The sequence below is a fragment of the Callospermophilus lateralis genome, chromosome 18 (assembly GCF_048772815.1).
Source record: "Callospermophilus lateralis isolate mCalLat2 chromosome 18, mCalLat2.hap1, whole genome shotgun sequence".
Classification (NCBI taxonomy): Eukaryota; Metazoa; Chordata; class Mammalia; order Rodentia; family Sciuridae; genus Callospermophilus; species Callospermophilus lateralis.
Genome location: NC_135322.1, coordinates 63,664,905 through 63,690,996, shown reverse-complemented (window position 1 = coordinate 63,690,996; position 26,092 = coordinate 63,664,905). Strand labels below are relative to the sequence as shown.

Sequence of the window (26,092 nt, the reverse complement as noted above, 5' to 3'; positions counted from 1 at the left end):
AGTTCAATCCCAGTACCCTCCCCCCACCAAAAAAAACCCTCAACATTACAGGGCACATTGGTGTACAACTATAATCCCAGCAAATCAGGAGGCTGATCACAAGTTCAAGACCAGCCTGGGCAACTTAACAAGACTGTCTCAAAAACAAGAAAGTTTTAAAAAGCCCCACATCATAGACTCTACTCTTAGTTTTTATGTAACATCCCCTTGTACAATTTAAGACACAAGCTTTCTGCCATTTACTTTACACCCACAATACATTACTCCGGATGCCTGAGAGAACCTAGAGTTTTAAATACACTTTCATTCAGTTACCATCCAAGAAACCACACGGATTCCACGTAACTCATCATTTATTAGCACTGGTTCTGTTTGACGTAATGGGTTTCCAGTAAAGATGCAGAGGAACTTGAAGTGACCAGCATGTGAGCAGCGGACTCTCACTTCTTCCACTCATTCTTGTCATAGTCCCACTTGGCAGAGAAGCCCTGGATGGGGCTGACCTTCATGTCCAGCATCCTCTTGGTCTGCATGGCCACCCACTCTTCATCAAAGGTGTGCGGGATGGGGCCGTACACTGCGGTTCAAAACCACTGTATGAGGACGACTGTCCTCACAGGCTGCCCACCCAGTGCCTCACAGGGGTTAGGTCTCCTTTCAGGCCACTAGCACAAAGCCACTCTCCACTCAACTCCACTCTCACCCAAAGGCTGTGCTTCTGGGCACTGACAAGGCCTGATGTTTTTAAAGTCATTCCTGTTTACAAAAGGTCAGTAGTAAGATCATTGAACTGGAGCACATCTCCACAGGCATGGGCAGCAAGGACCCCAGGCTAGCACAAGGCACTCGGGGCCGATGGCACCGGGGAGACCAGACAAGGCTGGCGTGCCATTAACCACATCCCCACTCAAACCTGAAGCACAGGAATGCACTCTCAAAAGTCGGAGCCTGCGGGAGGGGGGCCTGAGGCTCGGGCTACAGCTGAGGTGCAGCACCGCGACCCAGGCAGCCACCAGGACCAGCGTCTGCCAGGCATCTCCGGATGCCAGGCATCTCCGGATACCCGGCTGGTGAGCCACTGAGCTGCCACTGAGAGGTGGTGGCATGCTGCTGGGCACTGCGGGTGGGGGCTGCCCTGGGCGCAACACTGTACTCACCGTAGCGCTTCTCCCAGATCAGAATGAGGGCGGTAAAGCCGATGAAGAACATGGCTGCGCCCACCACAGTCTTCCACTCGTTGGTGCCCCTGTTCATCTCAGCAAAGCTCTCGTTGAACTGAATACGATACACTGGGACAGAAGAAAGAGCCATTTGCAGGCATAAAGAGCCTGAAGTGGCCACATCCCTCCTCCACAGGGCTCAGCCCCTTCCCATGGCACAGCCAAGGGAGAAAACAAGGAGCTGAGGGTGACAGCGCAGCCTTGGCCCTAACACCCCTGCGTGTGCACACATGCCCTCACAACAGCACCTGAGGGGAGGAGGGATGAAGGGATGACGTTTCCTTTGGACCCATGTGAGGGCCTGCTCTGTCACATTCTTTCCAGGCCCCTTTCATAAGGAACAGAGGCTTGTAGGGGTCTTCTTGCCTCAATTTACAGTTAAGCTAAGTCCTACCCACCATGTCTACTCTGGGGCTGCAGCTACACCCTCCACCCCTCCCCAGGGAGCTGGGGCCCCAGGATAGTCAGCGAGAACCCAGCAGTGCTCAATAAGCAATCCACGCCACGCGCTGCCCGGTGCTGCTGGGTGTGCCAGCCTGCCCTTTGATACCCACACTCAACTTTCTCGTCCCTGGTCAGGTTGCTCCAGGAGGCCTTCTCCTTCTCCTTCAGGGCCTTCTGGCTGGCGGACAGCTGCCTGACATGGGCCACGTCAGGCAAGGGGTAGTCACGCCGGTCGACATAACTGGGCAGAGCAAAGTCATCACTCTTCACCACGCTCCCTGGAAGCACATGGGGTGGACATCTGGATGAGAACGGTGGCCGGTGCTGAAGTGGAAGCATGATACACAGCATGAACCCTGGCACCACTTCATTCAACCACTAATGGACCCTGGCACCACTTCCTGTAGCAGTTATCACAAGAGCTGGACAGGGCTCCCTGCCTGGATGGGAGAATGGACCCAGGAGGGCCCTACTGCAAGGGACTCAAACTGATAAGAACAAAGGCAACATGAAAGGCAGAAGAACAAGCGTTCCAAGTTCAGAAACCTGGCACAGGAAAAGGGGCCATGGCAGCAGCATTATGGGGATCACTGTGCCCAACTGAGGACTGGCTCAGAAGTTGTGCCAACCCTGTAGAAAGGGCATCAGAGTCTCCTGCTCATGCTTCACCAACTTACCAAGCACCTACTGCCTGCTAAGTGTGGCTCCAGATGTATGGGATTGTCGGTGAGCCAATCAAAGACCCCATTCTAGAAGTGGGGACAAACAAGATACAAACTGTGTAAACTACATGACAGGAATGCTCCTGTGCAGGAGACAGGCCATGGCACTAAGTGAATGAAGCGGTCCTAGAACCACAGGCTCAGGAATCAAACACTCAGTGGGTCACAGAAAGGCTGGTGCTGTTTTTGTTTTCCTTTTGAAAAACGTAAATCATGTACACACGTGAATCACATGTGTGCAACTAAATAGGCAAAAACTTCTGGATGGGTAAAACCTAGCTATCTCGAGTAGGAGGAGGAGAGATCTGCCTGCAGACCCCTCACTCTGCTTAAAATGCACCTGTACTGTGTGTTGCAGGCACAGCACAGGACAGAAGAGGAAGCTGTTTTCACTTCAGGATCCCCACTGACAGCGCTTCTCCAGTTCTGTTCTGCTGCAAGATCAATTTATGTCCCAAACTGGTCTGGAGAGACAAAGCCCTGCTCCCCCTCCACCAGCTCAGCCACATGGTTAAAGGCTCCCAAGTCACACAGTCGTGCAATAAGACACTGAGCCTTGAGCAACAGTGCAGCTCCTCCAGGTGCTGATCTCAACAGCAGACCACCGGCACACTTACATAAATGTACTTGCCCCCCACCCCAAAAGGATCTGGAGTGAAAATGGCCAGAACTAATTCCCAATAAAAACAAGCAGACTAGAAAGCTTACCAAGTTCAGCACGCCCCCACCCAAAGTCTCTAGCTGTTAAGAGTTATTGAAGTAGATACAAACTGGACCGATGAGAATGTTCTAGATTCAACAGCAGAAACAATGGCACCTATCAGTGAACAGTCTAAAGACCAGTTTAATTGGATGAATATGTCAGTGAACTACATCTCATAAAGCTGTTATAAAGACATAAATTCTCAGAGCCTTGGAGCACACTAGTCATAAAACAGCATATTTTAAAACAAGAACAGCCAATTCACAATCTCCTGGGCTCTTCAGAGCCTTGGGCCTGATTCCCCAGTAAATGAAAGAGGAAAGCAAAGGCTCAAATACCAAACATTCTTTTTCTAAAAAAGGGATAGAAAAGCAAAAGGATTCCACATTCTAAAGAATTTCTGTGTTCCTGTCCTCAACCAGGATGGGTCTCTGCAGGAGATCTGGTGGAGCTGAGCTCCCTCCACTCCAGCTGTGGGTGACAACTGGTTATATGCCAGGCACAGAACTAACCTCTCTATATATTTCAGGTGAGATTCTTAAACTTAAACTTAAGTAGCTAGTCACGATAGAAATAGGATTCCAACCCAGCTCAGGTGGACATCCAAGCTCTTTTGCTTCCGGTGCCTCTACTGTGTAAACAGAAGTCAGGGTGGGGGGGGTCACTAAAGTCAGATGTAGTGAGACCTCTTGAAAGGGGTGGAACTGGAACCTGAAAAACCAGAAAGGAAAAGGGGGAAATAACAACATAAGCAAGGACCCCCCACTAATATTTAACATGATTCATAAATAGACCTCAATATAATCCCTGCTGAAATATCCATATCCCTCTGCAGTCCTGCAACTCCAAGACCAAGATCGTAGGCATCCCTGAAACCCCAACACAGGGCCCGGTACACAGCAGGAGCAAAATAAAATAGCTCAGCCCATTTAAAAGAAAAGTCAGACTTACCATGTGCTCGTGCACACACGGAGGTGGAAATGGCTCGCTTGCCGATTAGGCTAAAGACCCTGGTAGCCAACATTCTGGAAGGAAAAAAAAAAACCATATACCTTCTCTATAAATGAGGGCAAACACACATTAGGGATAAGCCATCTTTTTGCCCCAGGGCACTTTGGAAATGAATCCAATTCATCATTTTTTTGCTTCTATCCAACATAATGATCCATTCTCTGTAAAATGATCCTAATTCACAAAGTAACATGAGGTATTTTTGGTAGTACATTTTTACAGAGCTCCATGATAAACCCAAGTGACTTGTTCTGGGCAATTAACAGAAAATCAGCCTTCTTAAAAAATGAGAAGAAAAAAATTAAAAATAACTGGAAATTCTATAAGACAGTAAAGTGCTGTGCTACCAAAACAAGCTCGGTCTCTGTGGGAAAGGTAGCGCTCGCGCTCACAGGGAGTGGCACAGGCCCACAATCGAGCAGTACTGAAAAACCTCCCGGTGCACGGCCCGCAGTACTGAAAAACCTCCCGGTGCACGGATCGCAGTACTGAAAAACCTCCCGGTGCACGGATCGCAGTACTGAAAAACCTCCCGGTGCACGGATCGCAGTACTGAAAAACCTCCCGGTGCACGGATCGCAGTACTGAAAAACCTCCGGGTGCACGGCCCGCAGTACTGAAAAACCTCCCGGTGCACGGATCGCAGCGGGCAGAGACGCCAAACGTGGCCCTGGCCCGCTTCCAGCCCTGCGGACAACGGACGACCTCGATGACCCGCTCCCGGGGCCCTGGACTCGGGCCCACCTACACGGCTCCGTCGCATCCACACTGCACCTGCGCTCGTCCTGCAGGGCGACCAGAAGGCTTGCGAAGCCCTTGAAAATGTCCCCCGAGGGCAAAGAAACCGGCGTGACGTCAGGACCCAGCCCGCCGCTCGCGGGAGCCGGGCAGGGAGGGCAGCGCCGGAGGCCACCGCGTCACCCGGGGTCGCGCGGACGTGGAGAAGGAAGCGGCCGAGGCCTCAGGGAAGCGGGTCCTCCTCCCCGCGGCCCGCGCCTCGCAACGGGCGCCCCAAGGTCAGAGCCCGAGGCCCGCGCGCCAGGCGGCGGAGAGGAGGGTGCGGCCCGGCCGGGCGCTCCGGGCCCGCACCGAGGCCGCCGCCGGAGGGACCCCAAGTCCACAGCCCCGCGGACAGGCCTCAATGTCACCGCGCCCCAGTCTGCCCGCCGTCCCACGTGGGCGCCGGCTGCGGGCCGAGGCGCGCAGGCCCTCCGACCCACGACCCCACGAGCCACCCGGCTCGCGGCCCAGGGCCGGCCGCCCCACACTCACTTGCGCCGCCGCGACCGCCGCGACCGCCCTCTGCGCCCCGACTGCCCGTGACCGGAAGACCGAGGCCCTGGCCGGAAGAGCGAGCCACGCCGCGGGGCACCACGGGAACCAAGAAGCCCCGCCCGCGCCCGGCCGCGCGAAAGCAGCAGCGCCGCGAACGTCGCGAAACGCCGGGCCGCGCTGCTTTCCGGCAGGCGCTGGCGAGGCCGCTTTCCGGCGGGCCGGCGAGGAGGGTGAGCCGCGTCGGGGCGGCGGCCGGTGAGGGGCGGAAGCGGCCGGCCTGTGGGGCCGCCAGCCCTCGTCCGCGCCAGGGGTCGCCGCCGCCTCGTCCTGCCTGTCGGCGGAGGCGCCGCGCGGCCGGCCGCGGTGCGGGGCCGCCGGGCTCAGCATGCCCGGGGTGAAGCTGACCACCCAGGCCTACTGCAAGATGCTGCTGCACGGCGCCAAGTACCCGCACTGCGCCGTCAACGGGCTGCTGGTGGCCGAGAAGCAGAAGCCGCGCAAGGAGCACCTGCCGCTGGGCGGCCCGGGCGCCCCCCACACCCTCTTCGTGGACTGCATCCCCCTCTTCCACGGCACGCTGGCCCTGGCGCCCATGCTGGAGGTGGCCCTCACCCTGGTAAGCGCGGGGAGGCCGCGGGCCCGTCGGGTGTCGCCGGCGCCCTGGCAGGTGGGCGCCCCGGGGCCGCGAGCAGAGGGCGGCGCTGGCACCTCGGGCCTTGCCGCCTCGGAAGGTGCCTGCGCCCTGGGCCAGGAGGACGAGTGCCCGTGGTGGCGGCGACTTACCTAGAATGCCCCCCAGGGTTTAAAGCTACAGGGTTTTTGTGGCGTTAAGCAGGGGCACCGGCACCCCCGGCGCCGGGCTCTGGGTCTCTGCGTGCGGAGCCTGGTCGGGTGGGCACCAGGGCCGCGGTGCCGGAAGCTCGCCCTGGCTGGCCTCAGGTTGCAGCTTTCGGGTACCAGGATGAACCAAGGGGAGAACGTCTACACGTCCCATGAACTTGTGGGCACTCGGAGGGAAAGGGGAAGTGAACTCTAGCCTCAACCCGCCCACCGGGGCCGAGGTGCTGCTTTTCCTTACTGTGAACTGTGATGCCAACACATGCCAGTTAATTGACGCAAGAGGAAAAGTTTGAGAAGGTGTAGGTAGGAGTCCTTGCCTATGCCTCCCAGCAAGTGAAATGGGTCCCTTTCTTAGTTTACCTAATTATGACACCAAAGCAAATTCCTGGCAAGCATGGGGTGCCTTCCACACCATCATCCTAAGGTTACTGGGCACAGCTTTGAGGCTGTGAAACTGAGTCATCATTTCTTCCTATCATTTCTGAGCAGGAGATGGAAAAGTTGAGGATATTTATAAACTCAGCCATTTTAGTTCCTGAAGAAATGTGTTATGGGTACTTAAAACATCTCTGGGGAACACAAGTGCATGTGTTAATCCAGATCTTTCTAACCAGCTGTCTTAATTGTTCTGTTATTGAGGGAATTGCAGGCTGATTGGATCTTGAGATGCTTCGACTTGCAGGGTTCTAGCTTCAGCAGTAGCGGTCATGTGTAGGGTTATACAGTCCAACACAAATGTGTTTTGAGGCTCTGCTTTGTACCAGGCCTGTGCTGGGGAGGCGTATGGCTGCCGGTTGGGACAGTATTCGCTTAGTACAAACTGACAAGTACTACACCAAAGAAGAAATGCCACAGGTAGAACTAAATAAAGGGAGAAATTCGAGAGAGAAGTCAGCGGAGTCAGGACAGTCAGGCAGCCCTGAGACAGGGACAAGCAATAGTGGACCAGGCCTGGCAGACCCAGGCAGGGAAGAGAGTGGATTTGGGGCAGAAGGACCAATGTGATCAGTCTGTTGGATGACAGGTGGCACGAGTTGAATTTGACATGCTCACATGTCAAATTACCCTTGTGCTGTCAGGTAAAATGTGCCTGGAGCTCTGGGCAGCAGATGGTCTTTGTGAGCCAGGAGTCTCACAGTGCCTGAGGCCGTGAGGTCTTATGCTGTGAGAAGCCTGGCCTCACTTTTGTGGGGTGGTCAGAGGAGGAGCCAGAAGGTCAGAGGAAAGTCCTGTCTTAAGAACTGGAACTTCACTGGGGATGTCCAGTGACAATTAGGAATTCTTCAGCATGGGGCTGGGCTTGTGGCTCAGCACCCTCACCTAGCACATGCGAGGCCCTGGGTTCAATCCTCAGCACCACATATAAATAAATAAAATATGTTCAGCTACAACTAAAAAACAAATAAATATTTTTTTAAAAAAGGTTACATTCCTGTTCTGGTGTGCGGATTCAGTACCTGAGAGAACTGAGCATAGTAACGTAAACAACCATTTGAGTCACCTTCACTAAAAGCTTCCCCAAGGAGCAGGGCTGCCTCCCAAGCCACTTAGCTGGGGAAGAAGATGCTCAAAGAGGGCCTGATATCGCCTGCAGGGCCCCTTTGATCCTACTTCCCAGCCTGTCGAACTCTGGCTGCAGACTGCCAACCCAGGTGCTCCTTTCATTGTGAGAGTTTCCTCTCTGGCAGCATGATGTTCAAGTTAGACTTCCTGCAGTGACCTCCTCTCAGTCAGAGACCGCAGGTTTTGTCCTCTGAACAGTGGTTGTTTGTGCTGATTTTTCTTATGTTCTCCAAAACTTTGGGGCATAGCTTCAGCAGTTGACAGATGTGAAAAAGATGCCCATCCAGTACAGATGAGGTGCTTCTCGGGAGTCATGGAGGAAAATCCACAGTTTCACCCCATTCAGAATTTTTATGTTAAAATTAAGCCATTTAAATTTATATTATTTACTTTTTGACCAAGTGACCATATAGCCTAAAAGCCATGAAGAGTGTCAGGTTTTGGAGCTATGGTTTATCAGCATATTTGCTATAGGAGACAAATTTTGGATAAAGCAGCTAAATCGGCGCAACTGTTTTATGAACACAGCCATAATCTCATGGCTCTTTCTTCTCTTTGTTTTGTTTTTTCCTTTCCTGCTTTTCTTCCAGTACTGGGAATGGAACCCAGGGCCTTGTGCATGCCTGGAAAGTGCCCTACCATTGAGTGACATCCCCAGCCCCCTTTTTCCCCTTGAGGTGGAATCTTACTAAGCTGCCCAGACCGGCCTTGAACTTTTCATCCATGCAGCTCTTTTCTGATCCATATGGAATTATTTTTGATAAGTGGGTAAGACTGACGAAATGCAGTCCATCAGAGGGCAACATTAGATTCCTTTGAAAGGCTTTTCATTATAATTTTCCATTTTTAAAAAATCATTGCTTTTTATTTTTTTAAGTACTTATGCCTGTTATTTATCCTTATGGCTCTCTGACGTAGGTAGTGAGAGAATTATTTCTAATGGCAAAAACCGATAAAATGTGAGTAGGAAAACTCACATCAACCTGCTGTTTCTCTAAGCTCCTATCCCTTCCCCTCACTTTCATTTCTGCCTCTGGGGCAGCTCTCTGTGGTTCTCACTGTTGCCAAGGGCTGAGGCCAGAACTCTTCTGCTGCCTCCCCGTGCTCCTGCTCTGTGCTGCTGTGCTCGGCTGCTGTTGTCCAGCTCTCCACCCCCTGTGCAGCGCCAGGATTTGTGTGCTGGCTGCTCCAAGTCCCCCTTTCAGTACTTCGCCCTCTCTCCCCGTCCCATTTACCTCCTGGCACGTGTGAGGCCCTGGGTTCAATCCTCAGCTCTTTTCTTTTAGATGGAGGTCCTTTTCATCCCCAAAATAGATGGGTGGCCTTGAGGTGCTCTAGAATTTAAGGAAGACCCACAGCCCCCCTACTCCTGAGCGCCAGGGCCTGCTGTCCTACACACAGGAGGGCCTCACAGTGACCTCCACTTGGTGGATATGGTGCCCCCAGAGTGGCTGTCTTGCCAGGACCTGGCTTTTCTATTCGATAGCTACTGTATAGTTACCTGGCACAGGTGACAGTGCTCAGAAGATTAGAGTGACTCACGTGCAAAGCATGAGCAAGCTTGCAGAGAGAACACTTTCTCTGTGCAGGGTCTAATGAAGGGGTTGGTCTAGAGCAGGCGCATGCCAAGGTGCAAGTGTCCTTTCCCTTTGAGAAGTGAAGTGCTGAGGATCAGTTTTACTAAACTGACAAGTTTCACAGAACTTTAAATTTGCTCTGAACTTGTATTTTCATTTTAAGTTTTCATAAGATGCGTGGCAGAGGCATGAGGTGTCCTACATCAAGGCCAGGAAGGGAGAAGCACAGTCATTGGGAGCAGAGATGGAACAGTTATACCTTGTCTTGCACAATGTGGGAGGGAACAAGTTCCCTCATGTAGGCTGCCACTTACACCCACCCCAGCTCTTCCTGGATGAACCGTTCGGAGTTCCAAAGTCACCCCAGGCTGGCCTGCCCCACCTCCACCTCCACCTGTCCAGCTCGCTCCTCACACCAGCTCCCTCATTGCAAGCCACTCACCTGATGTCTAGTCCACATTCTAGGCTACCAGAGAAAACGCTTCCCTTTTTTGGTGCTGGGGATTGAGCCCGGGGTGCTTAACCACTCAGCTGTATCCCCAGCGCACCCACCACCCCTTATTTTTAGTTGTAGATGGACACAATACCTTTGTTTTCTTTATTTTATGTGGTACTAAGGATCAAACCTTGTGCCTCACACATGCCAGGCAAGCACTTCACCGCTGAGCCACAACCCCAGCCCTTTGAATTTGTATTTTGCGACTGTCTCACTCTAAGTTACTGAAACTAACTTCAAACTTGCAATCCTCCTGCCTTGGCTGCCTGAGTTGCTGGGATTTCAGGCTTGGGCCACCACACCCAGCTAACCCTTCCCCTGTCCTTAAAACTTACCCTGCTTCTGTGACCTCTGATGGCTTAGCCCATTTTCTATCTCAGTCATCAGCATCTAAGATGACTAGGTTGTTGTTTGGGTCATTGAAAAGTTCTCGAAGCCAAGCCAGAGCCATTGTGACCTGACTTCAAGAGCTCTAGATGTTCCAGGTCATGACATTGTTTTTCTGCTGGAATTTGGATGGACTCTTGTTGGGGTTTTTCACATAGGAATTTGCGTTCTGCAGGCAGAATGTAGGTTGGGGTGTGTGCTGTATTTGTTGCAGGAGCCCTTGTCTGTGTCAGCCCTGTCTCTGTTCTGGGGCCATACAGGGTGATAATGTATGTTTGTGAGGGGTGGGGTAAGGGGGCAAGTCTGGAGCCTTTGGCCTCATCCGAGGAAAGGGACTGTGCATTAAAGACTGCTGCCGGGGGTCTTCAGGATGTTGTCATCAGCAAAGGCATTTTTCACACCCTTAGAGTGAATGTAGCTCAGCTGTGGTCAGCGGAATAAGACCCCCCACCAAAAGATGTCCACATTCTAATCTCCAGGCCTCACATGGCTAACAGGACTTCACAGGCAGGATTAAGGAAAGGGCCACCGGGTAGAGAGATTATCCTGGATTCTCCATGGAAGCCCACAAGGGCCCTTACAAGGGGAGAGCAGGAGGTCAAATGAAGGTGGAGGCAGAAGGCAATGGTGTGGCCATGAGCCCAGGAGTGTGGGCACCTGCCAAAAACAGGGTCCCCAGGTCTCCAAAGGAACCAGGCCTGCTCACCTGTTCCAGACTTCTGACCTGTAAGATAAAAAATTTGTGCTGTTCTAAGCCACTAGGTTTGGGTACTTTGCTCCAGGGCAGTAGGGAAATAAAGGGTAACCAACTGACCTGGAAATAAGGACAGCCTGCCCTGGAGAGGTGGGCAGAGGCAAGGGTCACCTCCAGTGAGGACATACTCCAGAGGCCAGCTTTGATTGAAAACAGCCTGGGTGCACTCCGCCAAAGGGCCAGCTCATTGTGCAGGTTTGAGTTCAGGGAACACGGCCAAATCCCAAATTTAGAGTGAGGCCCTTGATGCTACATTGAGATAAGTTTGAGGGAAAAAATAGAAGAAATTGTTCTAAGCAGCAAGAGAGTTTCTAGAACCTATTCCCTTAAGAGGCAGCAGAGACAAATGTGCTTAGTTTGGAGTGATTTGCAGCACAGTCTCGGTGGTGGAGCCATTCTAAATATTCTGGGCACATTACCCTGATCTTCTGGGTGGATGACCAGAATGTCCAGTCAGTTCAGGGAGCCCTGGTTTTGACCCAATATGGTAATCTGTGAGCTCATAGGAGACCAGAAGTGTACTCATCCTTGTTCGAGCCAGGGACCCGTAGACCAGATCTGTCATGTAGTGTCTGCTTTTGGTCATGAGGCAGACTGGCTAGGGACCCAGAATTGAGGAAATGGCATTAGGGTCACGTTTATACAGACACATATTTTTAACCAGTTAATTCACTACAAAAAAAAAAAAAGAGAGAGAGAGAGAGGTATCCATCTTATTTCCCCTCTGCAGAACAAAAATAGCATTTATTGCAGTATATTTAAAGTGCCATTATGGCAAAGCCAGATGACCTTTTGTAGTTTTTAATAATGGCATTAGACCTGAGGCTGAATCTGACAAGAAAAGAGCCATGTATTAGAACAGAGCAGAAGCAGGGTATGGGGCACACGCCTCTCATCCCAGTGGCTCAAGAAGCTGAGGCAGGAGGAGCATGAGTTCAAAGCCAGCCTCAGCAAAAGCGAGGTGCTAAACAACTCAGTGAGACCTGGTCTCTAAATAAAGTACAAAATAGGGCTGGGGGTGTGGCTCAGTAGTCTAGTGCCCCCTGAGTTCAATCACTAATACCCAAGAGGAAAAAAAAAAAAAAACAGAACAGAGACGGGGCACAGTGGCTCACACCTGTCCTCTCAGCGGCTGGGAGGCTGAGGCAGGGGGATCAAGAATTCAAAGCCAGCTTCAACTTGGCGAGGCCCTAAGCAACTCAGCAAGACCCTGTCTCTAAATAAAATATAAAATAGGGCTGGGGATGTGGCTCAGTGGTTAAGCGCCCCTGGGTTCAATCCCTGGTACCAAAAATAATAACAACAACAACAGAAAAAAAAAAAACAGAAACTTCAAAGTCTGCCAGGCTTCCGTTTGTGAGCACATTGCCAGGACTCGGTGTGTGTGCTTGTGCCCCCTGCCTGCCCATGTGCCCCATGCCCAGTGCAAGGCATCTCTCCGTGTGGCTGAGTGCTGGGGTCTGTGTCCTGGGCCTCTGAGCTTTAGTTCCCTCCGCTATGAAGGGCTGTTTAGGTGATGGCAAGGCCTGTGCTTGCCCCAGAATGCCCACTATTGTGTATCATAAGAGAAGGTGAGTAGTCCCCACGGTGCTGCAGTCACTCAGGGCCTGTCAACAAGGGGTCTCCCTCCAGCAAGCCCAGTGGCCCTCTAGCCAGCACAGTGCACTGTCGGAGGCCCTCTTCCTTCTGTCCCCCTGGCCTCTGTGATTTGGTTTTTGTTTGTGTTTGAGACATGGTCTTGCTAAGTTGTCCTGGCTGACCTCAAGCATGTGAGCGTTCTGCTCAGCCTCCTAAGAGCTCGCAGCACCACCAGGCCAGCTTGAGACTTGATTTTTCCATCTCACCGTCGTGGCCTTTCTCCTGGGGAGAAGGGTGCCAGGATTATGTCATGTCTTATCCCAGCACTTGAGGGAGGGTCTCCTGTGGTTATTGAGATTCTATATTTAAGTGAAAGTCATTCATCTTCCCAATTTGTGCTCCTCTTTCAGATTGATTCATGGTGCAAAGATAATAGCTACGTGATTGCTGGTTATTATCAAGCTAATGAACGAGTGAAGGACGCCAGGTATGTGGTACAAACCCGGCAGGCTGGCCAGGCAGTGCTGGCAGGAGCCTGCTGTGGAGGCGCAGGCTCCAGTGTGCAGTCAGAGCTGTGCCCCCCACCCTTCGTGTGTGTTGATGGTATGTGAAGGTCAGTTGCTGCCATGCAGATGCTTCCAGACAACAGAAGTCATAAACATTTAGATTAACTCTGGGATTCTGTGTCCTGTCGTCTTTGTTTTGCTTGGAGGTATTCACTCAGTGAAAGCAGTCAGGGGCCCTGCTTTCTGTTGCCTGCAGCCTGCTGCCTCCCAAGTCCAAGCCAGAAGGGGGATGAACAGGCAGCTCTAGGCTTGGGCTCCTGGGTCTGGTGCTATGATGGACATGTGGTCTTTTCTGCCCCAGTTGTCTCCTAGCTCCTTTTAACCAGAGATTTCCCCATCAGGGTTCTCACTCACCTGAGAAGTCGACCGTCTGCATGGGCCTGGGTCCTGAGAGAAAACAGGGCACACATTCCTACCTGAGCTGCCTCTAAAGGGGTGGGCTGTACCTAGGAGAGCTCACAATAGAACATGTGTTGACAAACCTAGCAACAAGAGGTGTCACTGTCCCTTCTCCTCCAAGGCCTGTAAGAAAGGAGCTGGGTAATGCCATTTGGCTAAGGGATGTGGCCAGCAGCCAGCTAGCTTTGTGCTTGGGCCACACACAGATCTGACATCTCTTCTCTGATGGCCTCCATAGGCTTCCTTTGGCTGAAGCCAGGGGCGCCTGGAAAGTGTCCCCACAGTATGCAACGGGATTGCCTACCTTGTCAGCTGACAGACCCAGAGTCCAGAGACTCGGATGCAGTGAAGGCCTCTGGAGCGGGGTCCACGTTTGCCATAGGGTGCCCTCAGAAGCACTCTGGAAGTAATTCAGAAAGCTAGCGACCAAGCTTGCCCACCCGTGAGGCACAGTAGCACTGGAGAGGCTTACTGTGTGGCCCTCCTTGGACTGGGTCCTGGCACAGCACTGGGGGAGGTGGATGATCAGAAAGACGCGGGCTCATGTGGAGTCTGACCAGACCCCTGCTGGTGGCTCAGAACACAGAGGCACCCGGGCACAGGAACTGCCAGCTCTCCCCAGCCTCTGCTCTTCCCTGAGCCCAGAGCCTCTCCTCTTGCTTCAGGGCGTCCCTCATGGACCTCAGTCCTCCTGAGACCTCCTTCGTGATTTCATCTGCCCTCTGTGTCGGTGACTGTCTGCTTGTCCATCCATGAGTGAGCACCCCCTTAGGACCATGTCCATCTTGGTCCTTATCTCATGGAAAGATTGACAAGGTGTGGAGCCCACGTAGGCCAGCTCCATGCTAGGTCAGGTGAAACCCCCGTCCTGCCTGCTGTGGCTAGTTGAGTGTGAAAGTCCTGTGGTGTGGGAGCAGACCCTGGGCCAGGAGGTGAGGAGCACCGTGGCAGCAAGAGCCAGGAGGACTCACACGCAGTGGCATCGCCCAGGAAGCCCCAGGGAGGGGCTTCAGGGCAGTCTTGGAGACCAGAGGGCCAGAGCGTTTTTGGCCAGGAGACTGCAGGATGAAGACAGGTGGGAGCAAGGCAGGAGTGGGGCAGGACAGCTTGTACCACAAGGAGGGATGTGCCAGGCTATGCAGGTGGGTGGGCTGAACCTGAGGGTTCCCCATGCTAAAAGCATTTGAACTTTATTCTGTGAGTAGTTAGGGGCTGTCCTTGGCCAGGGGCTCGCCTGGACCACACGGTGTCTCCTTTGGCTGCTCCCACAGACGGGAAAAGAGAGTGGGCAAGAGGGATTGTCAGGTAGCATGGATGCCTCCCTGACCCGAGGAGGCCGTGGTCTACACGCCCAGGCTTCCTGGTCCTCTCCTTTGTGCAGGAGATGTCTGGCTCATGGCCTGTCTTATCTTCCTGCTGCTGTCCTGACCGACTTCCAGCTCTGCCTGGAACCACCTTGCCAGGACTGTTTTCTGCCATTTGGCCTCTGGGATTTCCCTGTGCCTCACATAAGTCCCGGCCCCTTCCCTGCTCACCTAGGAGGCTTTGCATCCCCAGCCATGGATCTTGAAGCTCATGTGCTCACCTCCACTGGTCAGGCCCGCCCACGGGGAGCACTGGAACCTTAGCTGAGGGTGCTGGAGAGGTTAGTGACCCCACAAGTCTCTCCCAGACCTGAGTATTACACCCACCCCTGCCATTGCTGGGCTCAGAGGAGGAAGCCTGTGTGGCTGCCCCTTTGGATCCTCATCGTGTGCAGGTGAAGGGGCTTGGAACAGTAGCTTCACAGAGGCTACACAGCTTGGAAGTCAGGAGCTGGGGTCATGGTCCCTTCACTCTTCCACGCTGCTCACTTTTACCTGAAAAACTTGCTTCTTTTCTAGAAATGTCACCCAGTTAACATTGTCTCGGGGCATGAGATTTGGAGGCAGAGTTGAATTCAAATCCTAGGCCATTCCTTGGGCTCTGTGTTAGAGCTCTGAGGACAGGGTGAGATAACACGTACCCGTCGAGCCTTGTGTCCGGTTCACAGTGGCCACTGCACTGTGCTACGATTACTTTTTAAAAGACTGGTTGATGTTTTAATGCTTCCTAAACTAAAATCAATATATCAAGTTTTATTCTGTCATCTCGTGATTGCCTGTGTTTTGCTTAAGAATTAACATTTTATATCATTTTATTGTGTTTGGTGATACTGGGAATTGAACCCAGGGACATTCTCTCACTAAGCCAAACTCCCAGCCCTTTTGGTTTTTAACAGAGGGTCTCATTAAGTGGCCCAGGCTGGCCTTGAACTTGGGATCCGCCTGCCTCAGCCTCCCAACTTGCTGGGATTTCAGGCATGCACCACTGCACTGTACCTGGCATAATTAACATTTCATGTGGGAATGGTTCAGTACCCTGCAGGTACTGCCCTGGCCTGGAGAGAATGCTCAAGAAAATGCTTTCAGTTTCAAAGTGTAGCTGCCAGTTGTGTGTGGCACTGGCTTTGGGCCTCCTGGTGAAGGCACCACTAGGCGGGCTCTGCCCTCAGGGTGCCTGCATTTTCTGTGGCAACTGACTAAGGCAGACCAGTAGAAAACAAATGACTGGTGTGAGTGGTACAGTATGGCGGTCTTACATTGAGGAGTGGGCATGGTAGACCAGTACTTGAGAATAAAAAGAGTATGACACCAAAAGAGTAAACAAAATAGACAACACTTTCAAATACATCGACAGTTCACTAATGTGTGTGTATGTGTGTATGTGTGTGTGTGTGTGTGTATTTGGGAGGGAAGTGCTGGGAATTGAGCCAGGGCCTTGTGCATGCGAAGCAAACACTCTACCAACTGAGCCGTATCCCCAGCCATCAAAAGTGTAAATTTTAGATTTGAGTCATGGGCATCTGAAATGGCAGTTCTTGTTTTTCACAAATATTTCTTCACTCCTTTCCCAGTAAAAGTCAGGGCTGGAATGACGTGCTGAGTGCTAAGGACAAGCTTAGCAGGTCCTGCAGGCCAGCAGGGGCATGGAGAGCTGCTTGCTACTTGCCCTCGAGCTACAGAACAGCACTCCCTGCCCCTTCTCACTGAGCTGGGAACTGGCCTGGTGCTGAGTTCCTGCACATCACAGTGGGCCCTCTGGAAACCTGCCCATAGCTCCATTTTTTCTTCTTGTCAGTTGTAGACTTGCATCCCTTCAAATTGAAAGTGGAATAATCAGATGAAATTGTTTCTATAAAATGATATTAATCTGCTTGTTTTAGCCCAGTCACAAGGAAAGGATTATAACTATCATGTATTTCCTTTTTATTATTTTATTTTATTCATGGTGCTGTGGGGATTGAACCCATGACCTTGCATGTACTAGGCAAACACTCTACCCCTGAGCTACCCTCAGCCCCTATAGCATGTTTCTTTAAATGAACTTACAGTGTATTTTTATGGTTATTAAGATTCATGTATAGCTTAGTCCCTACTCAAGCTGAAACTGTGCAGGGAAAATAAGATATACAAAAAAGAAACTGCCTACAAGCCCCCATGTTGGAACATCTTAGAGCCTCAGAGCCTGCAGAGGGAGGGGACCTGATCCAGGCCCGTCTGGCCAGGCTTTATGGGGGTGGAGAGGGCAGAATTTAATAAGCAGGTCTGGGCCTGGAAGGCCGGATGGGGACAGTGTGAGTAGGGCAGCCTTCAGGCCAGCTCCCGACCCTCCACACCAGGGTCGGTCTTCCCTGTAGGAGAGGCAGCCTGAGCCTGCCCCTGAGAACAGCAGCCGTGAGGGAGCAGCGTCTGCAGGGGCGTGGCCATAACAGGCACCGCACCAGTTCCCTTTAGGAAAATTGACCCAAGAAGTGTTTTCAGGATGTGCTGGACAAGAAGTGCCTAGAAATTGGGGGACAGTCAGAAAGCCGTTTTGAAGCTGGTGCCACAGCGATGGCCTGAGCTAAAGGGGCAGCAGGGAGAAGGAGGAGGCAGGATCAGGAACAGGGATAGGCACCCGAAGGCAGCAGCCCCAACAGGTGGCATCCTCAGAGGTGGCTTCAGCAGGGAAGCTTGAGGGGATTCGCAGAGTTGGTAGCCTCAGGTGCCCATCAGCAGATGGCACAGAGCTGGGAGCACACAGGGAGCAGAAGCCCGATTGATGGGAGAAGTTTTAAGAGATGGGGTTGAGGGGAGCAGGCCAGTTGGGTGGTGGCGAGAGGGAACCAGTTGAAATAAAAAGATTAAAGGCAGAGCTGGAGCTATGAGCAGAGAGAGGATATGAACACAGTCCCAAGAGAAGGCCAGAGTGGGTGGGCTGGGGGCACGAAGCCCCTCCTGAGACAGGGCAGAAGCATAACTGGAGGCAGCAAGATGCCTGGGAGCCACTCCATAGCTCTGTTGACGTGAGGTAGACAGCGTCACTTATCGAGGAGGTTGGGTGGCCAGGGCCAGCACTTGGCAGGCTCGTGGTCTTCGAGAACATGTGGAATGGCTTATGACTTTAAAAACAAATTTTAAGACGACTGGGTTGCCTGCAGCCATGAGATCTCTGTGACTTGTTGCAGTAGATGCCCGGTCTGGTGGTGGACAGAGGGAGGGGCTGGCACCACTGGGAGTGCCCGGCAGCAGGGTTCCTCTGCTGCTCAGGAAGCTCTCCACCAGGCTCAGGAGCCTTCCTGCTCAGAAGCAGTCCTCCAGCTCCCCCTAGAAGGGCTTACAGGAGAGGGGAAGTAGGACCGGCTTCGGACAAGGTGCCCATGGTCACCTCCCTGGGGCCAGCAAACAGCCTGTCATCTACATCGTCCTTTCTGTCATTGCTGGTTAGCTCTGAGTGGTGGTGACATGCTTATATGGACATAACAGTGTCAGATGGTATGGACTAGAATGGGGTAGAACTCACTGGCTCTTGTCTGTAGTCCAAACCAGGTCGCGGAGAAGGTGGCCTCCAGGATCGCCGAGGGCTTCAGTGACACTGCTCTCATCATGGTAAGCCGCTTGGCTCTGCTGGCAGGGCTGCACCCGTGGAGCATCTCTGTGCATTCCTTGGGTGGCTCTCCCAGCCGCTCCTCCAGGGCCACTGTTACCTCCTGTAGCACACTCCCCCTGCACTGGTTTGGGTACCGCTGCCCACACAGCACAAGGATATCCAGAGAGGGTCTTTTCAGTTCAGGTCCTTAGAGTGAGATCCCCCTGCCACCACCACCTGGAAGCCCATTAGAAGTGCAGATTCTAGGCCCCACCCAACCCATGAGTCCAGAACACAGAGTGGGGTGGAGGCAGCAGGCAATGTTCTGGGTGCTTCCAGGTGACTGGTGCCCATGCAGAGATGAGGACCCTCCTGTTAGGACAGCCAGCACTTCCCTCCCTGGGGAGGAAGCGGTGAGCTGTTTGCGGCCCTGATTCCTGCAGAGTTCTGGGCAGGAGGGAGGGAGAAGTGGTATCTGTCCTCACGCCTGCCCTGTTCATGCTGTGTCCTTCACCTCGTGCTCAGGTGGACAACACCAGGTTTACGATGGACTGTGTGGCACCCACGATCCATGTGTATGAGCAGCAGGAAAACCGGTGGCGGTGCAGAGACCCACACCAGTGAGTGCCCGTCCCTGTGATTACGCATTCCCCAGCTCCGGGAGGAGTGAGGCTGGGCCCCTGAGGCCCCCAAGCCGAGGGGAGCCTGGGTGGTGTTGCAGTCTTCCTGCCTCTGGTTTTCCAGCATTTCATGTGCAGGGTGCTTTGCGTCCACTCTGTGTTTACACTGCCAAGCTTCCCAACTCCCTCCTGTCCTTTATGCAACATGGGGAGGGGGTGGGGACTGGCCTTCCCCAGAGGCTGTTGGAGGCACCTGCTAGAGGCTGACCTCTCCATGTCTGACCTGCAGTGACTACTGTGAGGATTGGCCTGAGGCGCAGAGGATCTCAGCCTCACTCCTGGACAGCCGATCCTATGAGACGCTCGTGGATTTCGATAACCACCTGGATGACATTCGGAATGACTGGACAAACCCAGAGATCAACAAAGCTGTTCTGCACCTGTGCTGAGCAGGGGCCGTGGTGACTGCTCAAGGGGCATTTCCACTATACTGAAGAAGAAAACCTATTTTTAAAGCAGAGTTGAAGCCTGGTGGAGAGCTGAGGTGGCCTGTGCCGTGGAGAGCAGCACACCAGACAGCAGCGTTGCAGGGGAGAGGCCGAGGGAGGCCCAGACTGCCCGGTCCCTGCGGATTCTCTCAGTCATATGTTGCTGTCATCTTCCAAATCAGAGCTATTTCTGCTTGTCCAAGATTGTTCCTATTAAACAGTTTTAACTAACCTTTTATAATCTGGAGAGGATACTTTTTAAGGCTTATGAACTATTAAAAAAAAAAAAAGCTCACCTGTTATACTCCAGTGTGTGCGTGTGTTTATCCTGCTTGAGCCAGTGTCTGCCAGAGGTCCTGCGGGTGAGGCAGAGTGCACAGTGCCGTCCCAGCTGAGTTTGAGAGCCGGGCTTTGGTGCTCTGGTGCTCCAAAGCCTCAGCCCCACAGTGGGAATAACTGACATTGCCAGTCAGCCAGGAACCTTGCAGCCACAGTCACGAAGGGGGAGGAGTCAGGTACAGTGGCACATGCCTATAATCCCAGCAGCTTGAGAGGCTGAGGCAGGAGGGTCGTGAGTTCAAAGCCAGCCTCACCAAAAGCAAGGTACTAAGCAACTCATTGAGACCCTGTGTCTAAATAAAATACAAAATAGGGCTGGGATGAGGCTCAGTGGTCAAGTGCCTCTGAGTTCAGTCCCTGGTACCAATAAAAAACAGGGAAGAGAGGCTGCACTACGTTGTCTTAGAAGCAGGAATGGATCCCGTCAGCTGATCTGCGTGGTCAGCCAGGTGATTCCAAACAGGTTTTAAAAATAGGAACTTCTTTTGAACTCAATTCAAAACTTGGGCCCACCCACCCCAGGTGGTTATGAGCAGTATCTGTAATTTTTCAGTTTGGAACATAGGGTCACATTTTCTGACCCCAGCTGAGGAAATTGATAGGGAAGATTTTTGGTATCATCACATTTTTCCTTTTAATATGAATCCCTTTATGCAGCGACTGATGTCGCTGTCTTTGTGTGAAGGAGTTGCTGATTGGTGTGACCTAATAGACCTAAGGGCTTGTGATAAAGCATTCACTATTTTCTCTCTTCATAAGCAGGAAAAAATTCAGACACCACTGGGAATAACTGCTTTGTCTCATCCATCAAGTTCCCTTTCTTACTCTTACTTTTTTATCATCTATTTTATTTATGTGGTGCTGAGTATGGAACCCAGTGCCTCACGTGTGCGAGGCAAGTGCTCTGCTACTGAACTGCAGCCTCAGCCTACTCTTGAATTTCTTTGATGCTGAGTATTAAATCCAGGAGTTCTCAACCACTGAGCTACATCCCAGCATCTCCCACTCCTTTTTTTTTTTTCAAATTTTGAGATAGGGTCTCCCTGAGGGGCTGAGGCTGGTGAGCTTGGAATCCTCCTGCCTCAGTCTTCCGTGTCACTGGGTGACAGGGTGCCCTGCCGTGCCTGCCGTTGTGCTTAGCCTCTCAGCTGGCGTTCTCCAGTGGTCCTAGAAGGAAGGCGTGGGGTGCGGGAGTCCCCACCTTCCTCTCTCCTACAGCCACCCCACTGGAGTTCCAAGTGGGCCTCTGTGTCCCAGGAAGGAGAAGGGGTCCGTGCAGCTCTGGGTCAGAGGCTGTCTCCCTGCACTAAAGCCGGTCTGGGCTGTGGCCAGCTCAGGGCCAGGACACTGGTGCAGTGGCATCAAGGCCCACAGGCGGGTCTGGAAGCCCTTCAAAGTGTCTCTTCTTGTAGCATTTTCCTTTCCTCCAACCTCCCAAGAGGAGCACATGCCATCCTCTGGGTTGGATTTAGGCCTAAATCACGTATCTGTTCCCTGGTTCCCTTTGTGACTGAGTCAGGCTTAAATTTCCAAAAGGAAGCATCAGATACTCGGACACAATTGTGAACCCAATTGTGAAACCCAAGAGGCTTGGGTCTCCACACCCTGTGCACAGCTTGAGCAATTTTAGTGAAGTGAACTGATTTTTAAAATACCCTTCCAGCCAGGCATGGTGGCACAGGCCTGTCAGCCCTGGGACTCAGGAGGTTGAGGCAGGAGGATCGAAAGTTCTAGGCCAAAACAAGAAAGGCTGGGGAGGTTGCTCAATGGTGGAACACCCCTGGGCTGAATCCCCAGTCCAAAAAAGAAAGAAAAAACGAAAAAGATATTCACTACTAATTATTTCCACAATAATTCTGGGACATTTCATCGACCAGAATAAACACTGAGGTGCTTACTCATGACAGCCAGTGGCAAGTGTGGAAGAAAAGCAACTAAAACATGAAACACCAGTACCAAGGGAGGGCTGGCCTCCCCACTCAGCCTCCCTACATTTCCCTTCTTGATACAAACCAGTGGAGAACATGGAAACTCAGAGCCCCTCCAGCCTCCCGCCCCTGCCCTACTACCCCTCCTTCAGTCCTTCCACCCTCCTGTCGTCCCTCCTCCCTTCCCTCTTCCCTCCTGCCCCCCTTCTCCGCCCCCTCCCTCCGTCCCCTCCCCCTCCTGTCCCTCCCTCCTCCCGTCCCTCCTTCTTCACTAAGACAAGGTAAGGAAGAGAAGTAACTGTGGGGTCACCTAGCCCTGCAGAGAAGGCCTGGGGTGAGAGAGGCTCGCGCTGAGTGAGGCAGATTCCCAGGCTCAGCCCAGAGCACTGGACTCCCAGACTCAGGGCCTTGCAAGCCGCGTCCAGGCAGGTGGGTTCAGGCCACCCTTGAAGTAACTGACCTTGGCCAGAGGTCCGGCTTCACTGTGAAGAATTTCAGATGCCCAGAATGGAGCAGCTCGCTTCAAGCTTCAGAAAAGTCTCCTCCCACCTGCTGTGTCCTTTCCCTTCATGGGCCACTTTGCAGCCATGACTCAGGGCCCTGTCCTCATCCTGTGTGTGTAGGACGAGCCCCAGCAACACAGCATCCATCTGTCTCCTTGAAAACAGCTTTGTCTCTGTACAAAGGTCGTGTTTTATTGAGTTTTGTTTGTTTGTTCACTTGTTTTTAACAGGTATAAGCTGAAGAAGCAAAATCCTCTGAAGCCCCATCTCCTGGGAATCCTGACCGCCAGCTTCCAGGGGCCATCTGCATTTCTGAGACCTGAAGCCTTGGGCTTCCTTGAAAGAGAGCAGGAGCACCTTCACGTGTGAGACTGTGATCCGCATTTTCTGAGTCCTTCAGACACTTCATTTCCAGAACCCAGTGTCCTCAGCTCTGTTTGTCTCCTGTGGTCAGCAGAGTTTGGGTGGTTGTTCCCAGCTGGGAATTGAACCCAGGGCCTCGGGCAGGCAGGGCAAGCGCTCTGCCTCTGGGCCACGCCCCAGCCTGGCAGAGGTTGTGGGTTTGTTTGGTAGAACACCTATAGAAGGATACCGGGAAAAGGATACGAATCCCAAGTGTCCGGGGGCTCAGAGTCCCCTGAGGGAGCACAGAGGGCAGCCTGCATGTCCAAGCCTGTGTGTGTGCAGCCCACCCTGTTCTGAGGCGCCATGTCCACCCACCTCTGCTGTGTTCCTCGGTCTGTCCACCGTGAGCACCAGCTCCTGGCTGACGTGGGCATTGCTGGAGCCACCTGGTGCCTCGACCTCGCCTTGCCTTTTCTTTCTCTCAGTACCAGGGATGACACCAGGGTGCTCCACCACTGAGCCACACCCCCAGCCCTTTTTATTTATTTTGAGACAGGGTCTCTTTAAGTTGCTGAGGGTAACCTTGAACTCTTGTGATCCTTCTGCCTCAGCCTCCCCAGTGGAGTAGCCCGGATTACAGGTAGGTGCCAGTGGACCTGGCTTGGCTTCAGTGTCAGCCATTCTAGTATACCACGAGATAGCGGTATCTCGTGGATTCTTGCGGAGTGCTTCTAGGGAACAAGAGGATATATCCGTGAACCCAGGACACATTAAGGTAACACGTGTAACATTAAAATTAAGAAATATTGCTTTTTTAAAAAAAAAATTACTGGGCTGGGGTTGTAGCTCAGTGGTAGAGTGCTCACCTGGCACATGTGAGGTGCTGGTTTTGATCCTCAGCACCACATAAAAATAAATAAAATAAAGGTATTGTATCCATCTACAACTAAAAATATATATTTAAACAATTGGGAAGGTTAAAAGGAAAGGGGGAATCACACAGTGAGATAAGATATTTGTGATACGATTACCCTATAGAAGACTCCTGTCCAGTATGAATACCCTCATGTATTGTTGCGGAAACAGACTGGCCAAGAAGCAGCAGGCAGCACTAGGAGGGGAGAACTACAAACTTTGTTTATGCCGGCGGACCCAGAGGAGAACAGAACTACAAATTCTGAGCCCCAATCCACAGTTTGTAGGCTATCTAGTATCGTGAATTTTTTTGTTTACCTGATATACGATCGTGCATGTGGTACCCAGGGTGTCCAGTGCGAAGCAGGTCTACAGGAGGGAGTGTGATGAGTGGGCACACACCAGCCTGTTGCTGGACTCAGCTTAGGAAGCTGATGGGCCCTCCACTCTGGATTTCCCGGGAGCCTGGGCCTGGGTGCTCACAGCTGGTCCTTCTTCTACAGACGACAAACTTCCTCTTCCTGCCCCTGCCCTCTGGACCTGTGCTTGGGTCACTGGCCAAAGAGGAGTGAGCCGCCAGCAGGATGGTGTGGCCACGTGGAAGGAGCTCAGAGCCCCACGCAGATGGGTGGGGGCTGGAGTTCCCCTGCAGGACCAGCCCCTGGAGGAGGCAGGGAGGAAGGATACCTGGCAGAGAGAAGGGTCCCAGGCAGGGGCAGCCAGGGAGGCCCAGCCTGTGGAATTCCAGGTGGAGGTCAGCTAGTTAGGAAATGAGCTGGGAGGGACCAAAGCCCTCCTGCCTCAGCTGCTGCTCTCCTGGCTCCCGCCATTTGCTCCCTCTGTCCCCTGTTGCTGGCCACTCGGCACAGGAAAGCGCTGATGGTGGGCCAGCCTGGAGAACGGGGTCACAGCCGACATGTCTCGTCATTCCACGTGTGCCGCAGTCTGGTTGGGCACGAATAACCGAGCCGCCACAAAGCCTTGTATGTTCAAACAGCAACTACTTTATTTCAACTCTCACCAGCACTCTACACACACTTCCCGGGAACACTCCCTAACTCCACGCGACTCCTCTAGGAACCACCCACACCGGAGATCCCTCCTCCGGCACTTCCCCAACCAATGGGAACTCTCCAGGAATCCCCGAGAGAACTCCAAAGTCGCGGGCTCCTGAGGCAGCAAGAGCCGCCCCATTGCCCGTCAGTAAAGGTCAAATATACAATACAATCAATCCAGCATCACAGCAATTATATATAGCTTAACTTAAATCATCATCTCAGTGGTTCGCTGGCATCACCTTACAAACATTCCCTCTGGCAAATGCCAGGTGTTATTCTGACCGGCTGTGGCTCTCAACACATGTGGCCCCAGGTCTTCCGTGACTGAGCATCCAGAGCAGGCAGGACCCCGAGATCCCACACGGTGGAAGTGGGGTGCTCGCTGTGCATGCTCCACAAGTGGCACCTCAGAAGTGTTCCAGTGAACAAGGACACGCAGGTCTCCCTTATCTCTGGACCAGTGACCTAGGATGACAGCAAAGGGGGGGGTTAGTTAGGAGCTCTCCCCTCCTCCCCTCCCACCACCTACTAGGCTCACCCACCTCCCACCCTGTCCGGTATCTCCAGGAAACCACTGGCCACCCCAGCTGACCACACTGGGGCATTTACCCAACACAGTCCACCAGACTCGCTCCAGACCCCAGGACTGGGAGTGTCCATTTTTGACCAGCCCCACAGGAGGACAGCCCATCATGAGGAACCCTGCTTCCCATCTAAGGGGGAGGGGGAGGCCCACTGGCCAAGTACGGAGCTGAGATTATAGCTAGTCATGTGGTCCACTCTCCACACAGAGCCATGGCCAGGTCAAGACCTCCCAACACCCGGACAGTTCAGCTGTGGCTCTCCCTGCACAGATAGTCTCCAGAGCAGAAGAGGGAACCGCACAGGCAACCCTGGGCACACCCTCAGGTGCCCACCAGCCCATCTCCCTTCCCCAGGACTCAGCCCACCTGACCCTAGTTGGGCAGAGAGAACCATGTCCAGGGCGGCACATTTGACTCTCGGGTTGCAAAGAGCCCCAGTGATTATCAGATCCGCTCTGGGAAATACAGTTTGGTGGTCAGCCAGGCATGACACCCCCAAACTCGGGGAACACACTAATCTGAGACAGCCTGACTTCACTGCTGGTATCAGAGACCATCTCCTGCAACTCCCACAGCCGACTCCTGTGTCATCCCAGGACCCCAAAGATGCCCACAACGCCTTTCCCACGACAGACTCCCCAGGAAGAGCCTCTGTCCCTCCTCCTCCCAGTTGGTTGGTTTGACTCCCTCCATCTCCTGGCTGCTGCCACCTGCATGGACTGCAGTTGGCCAATCCCTCCTACCTCGGGGACTCCAGGCATGTGAAGTGAAGGACTAAAGGTTCCAAGAGCCCCAGGGTGATCACAGACCTGAGCTTAGGAAGGGAAATTTCCCTTCCCTACAGAGGC

The 26,092-nt window shown here is 52.9% G+C and overlaps 2 protein-coding genes across 3 annotated transcripts; one reads left to right on the top strand and one right to left on the bottom strand.

Annotated features, from left to right (window-relative positions):
* Nucleotides 1-335: 335 nt before the first annotated feature.
* Cox4i1 (cytochrome c oxidase subunit 4I1) lies at nucleotides 336-5,480 on the bottom strand. Of its 2 annotated transcripts, none has more exons than XM_076837473.2 (5): nucleotides 5,373-5,480; nucleotides 4,041-4,114; nucleotides 1,775-1,942; nucleotides 1,158-1,289; nucleotides 336-577 (listed from the first exon to the last, which is right to left on the bottom strand). In XM_076837473.2, exons 2-5 carry the CDS (start codon nucleotides 4,111-4,113, stop codon nucleotides 441-443), a joined length of 510 nt encoding a protein of 169 aa, XP_076693588.1. In that variant the 5' UTR covers nucleotide 4,114; nucleotides 5,373-5,480; the 3' UTR covers nucleotides 336-440. The 2 variants fall into 2 exon arrangements, with proteins under 2 accessions (XP_076693588.1, XP_076693589.1); XM_076837474.2 differs by lacking the exon at nucleotides 5,373-5,480 and adding an exon at nucleotides 4,849-4,872.
* A 133-nt stretch (nucleotides 5,481-5,613) lies between these two features.
* Nucleotides 5,614-19,876, top strand: Emc8 (ER membrane protein complex subunit 8). The gene is made up of 5 exons (XM_076837472.2): nucleotides 5,614-5,991; nucleotides 12,981-13,057; nucleotides 18,415-18,484; nucleotides 18,990-19,084; nucleotides 19,374-19,876. Exons 1-5 carry the CDS (start codon nucleotides 5,761-5,763, stop codon nucleotides 19,531-19,533), a joined length of 633 nt encoding a protein of 210 aa, XP_076693587.1. The 5' UTR covers nucleotides 5,614-5,760; the 3' UTR covers nucleotides 19,534-19,876.
* Nucleotides 19,877-26,092: the final 6,216 nt, after the last annotated feature.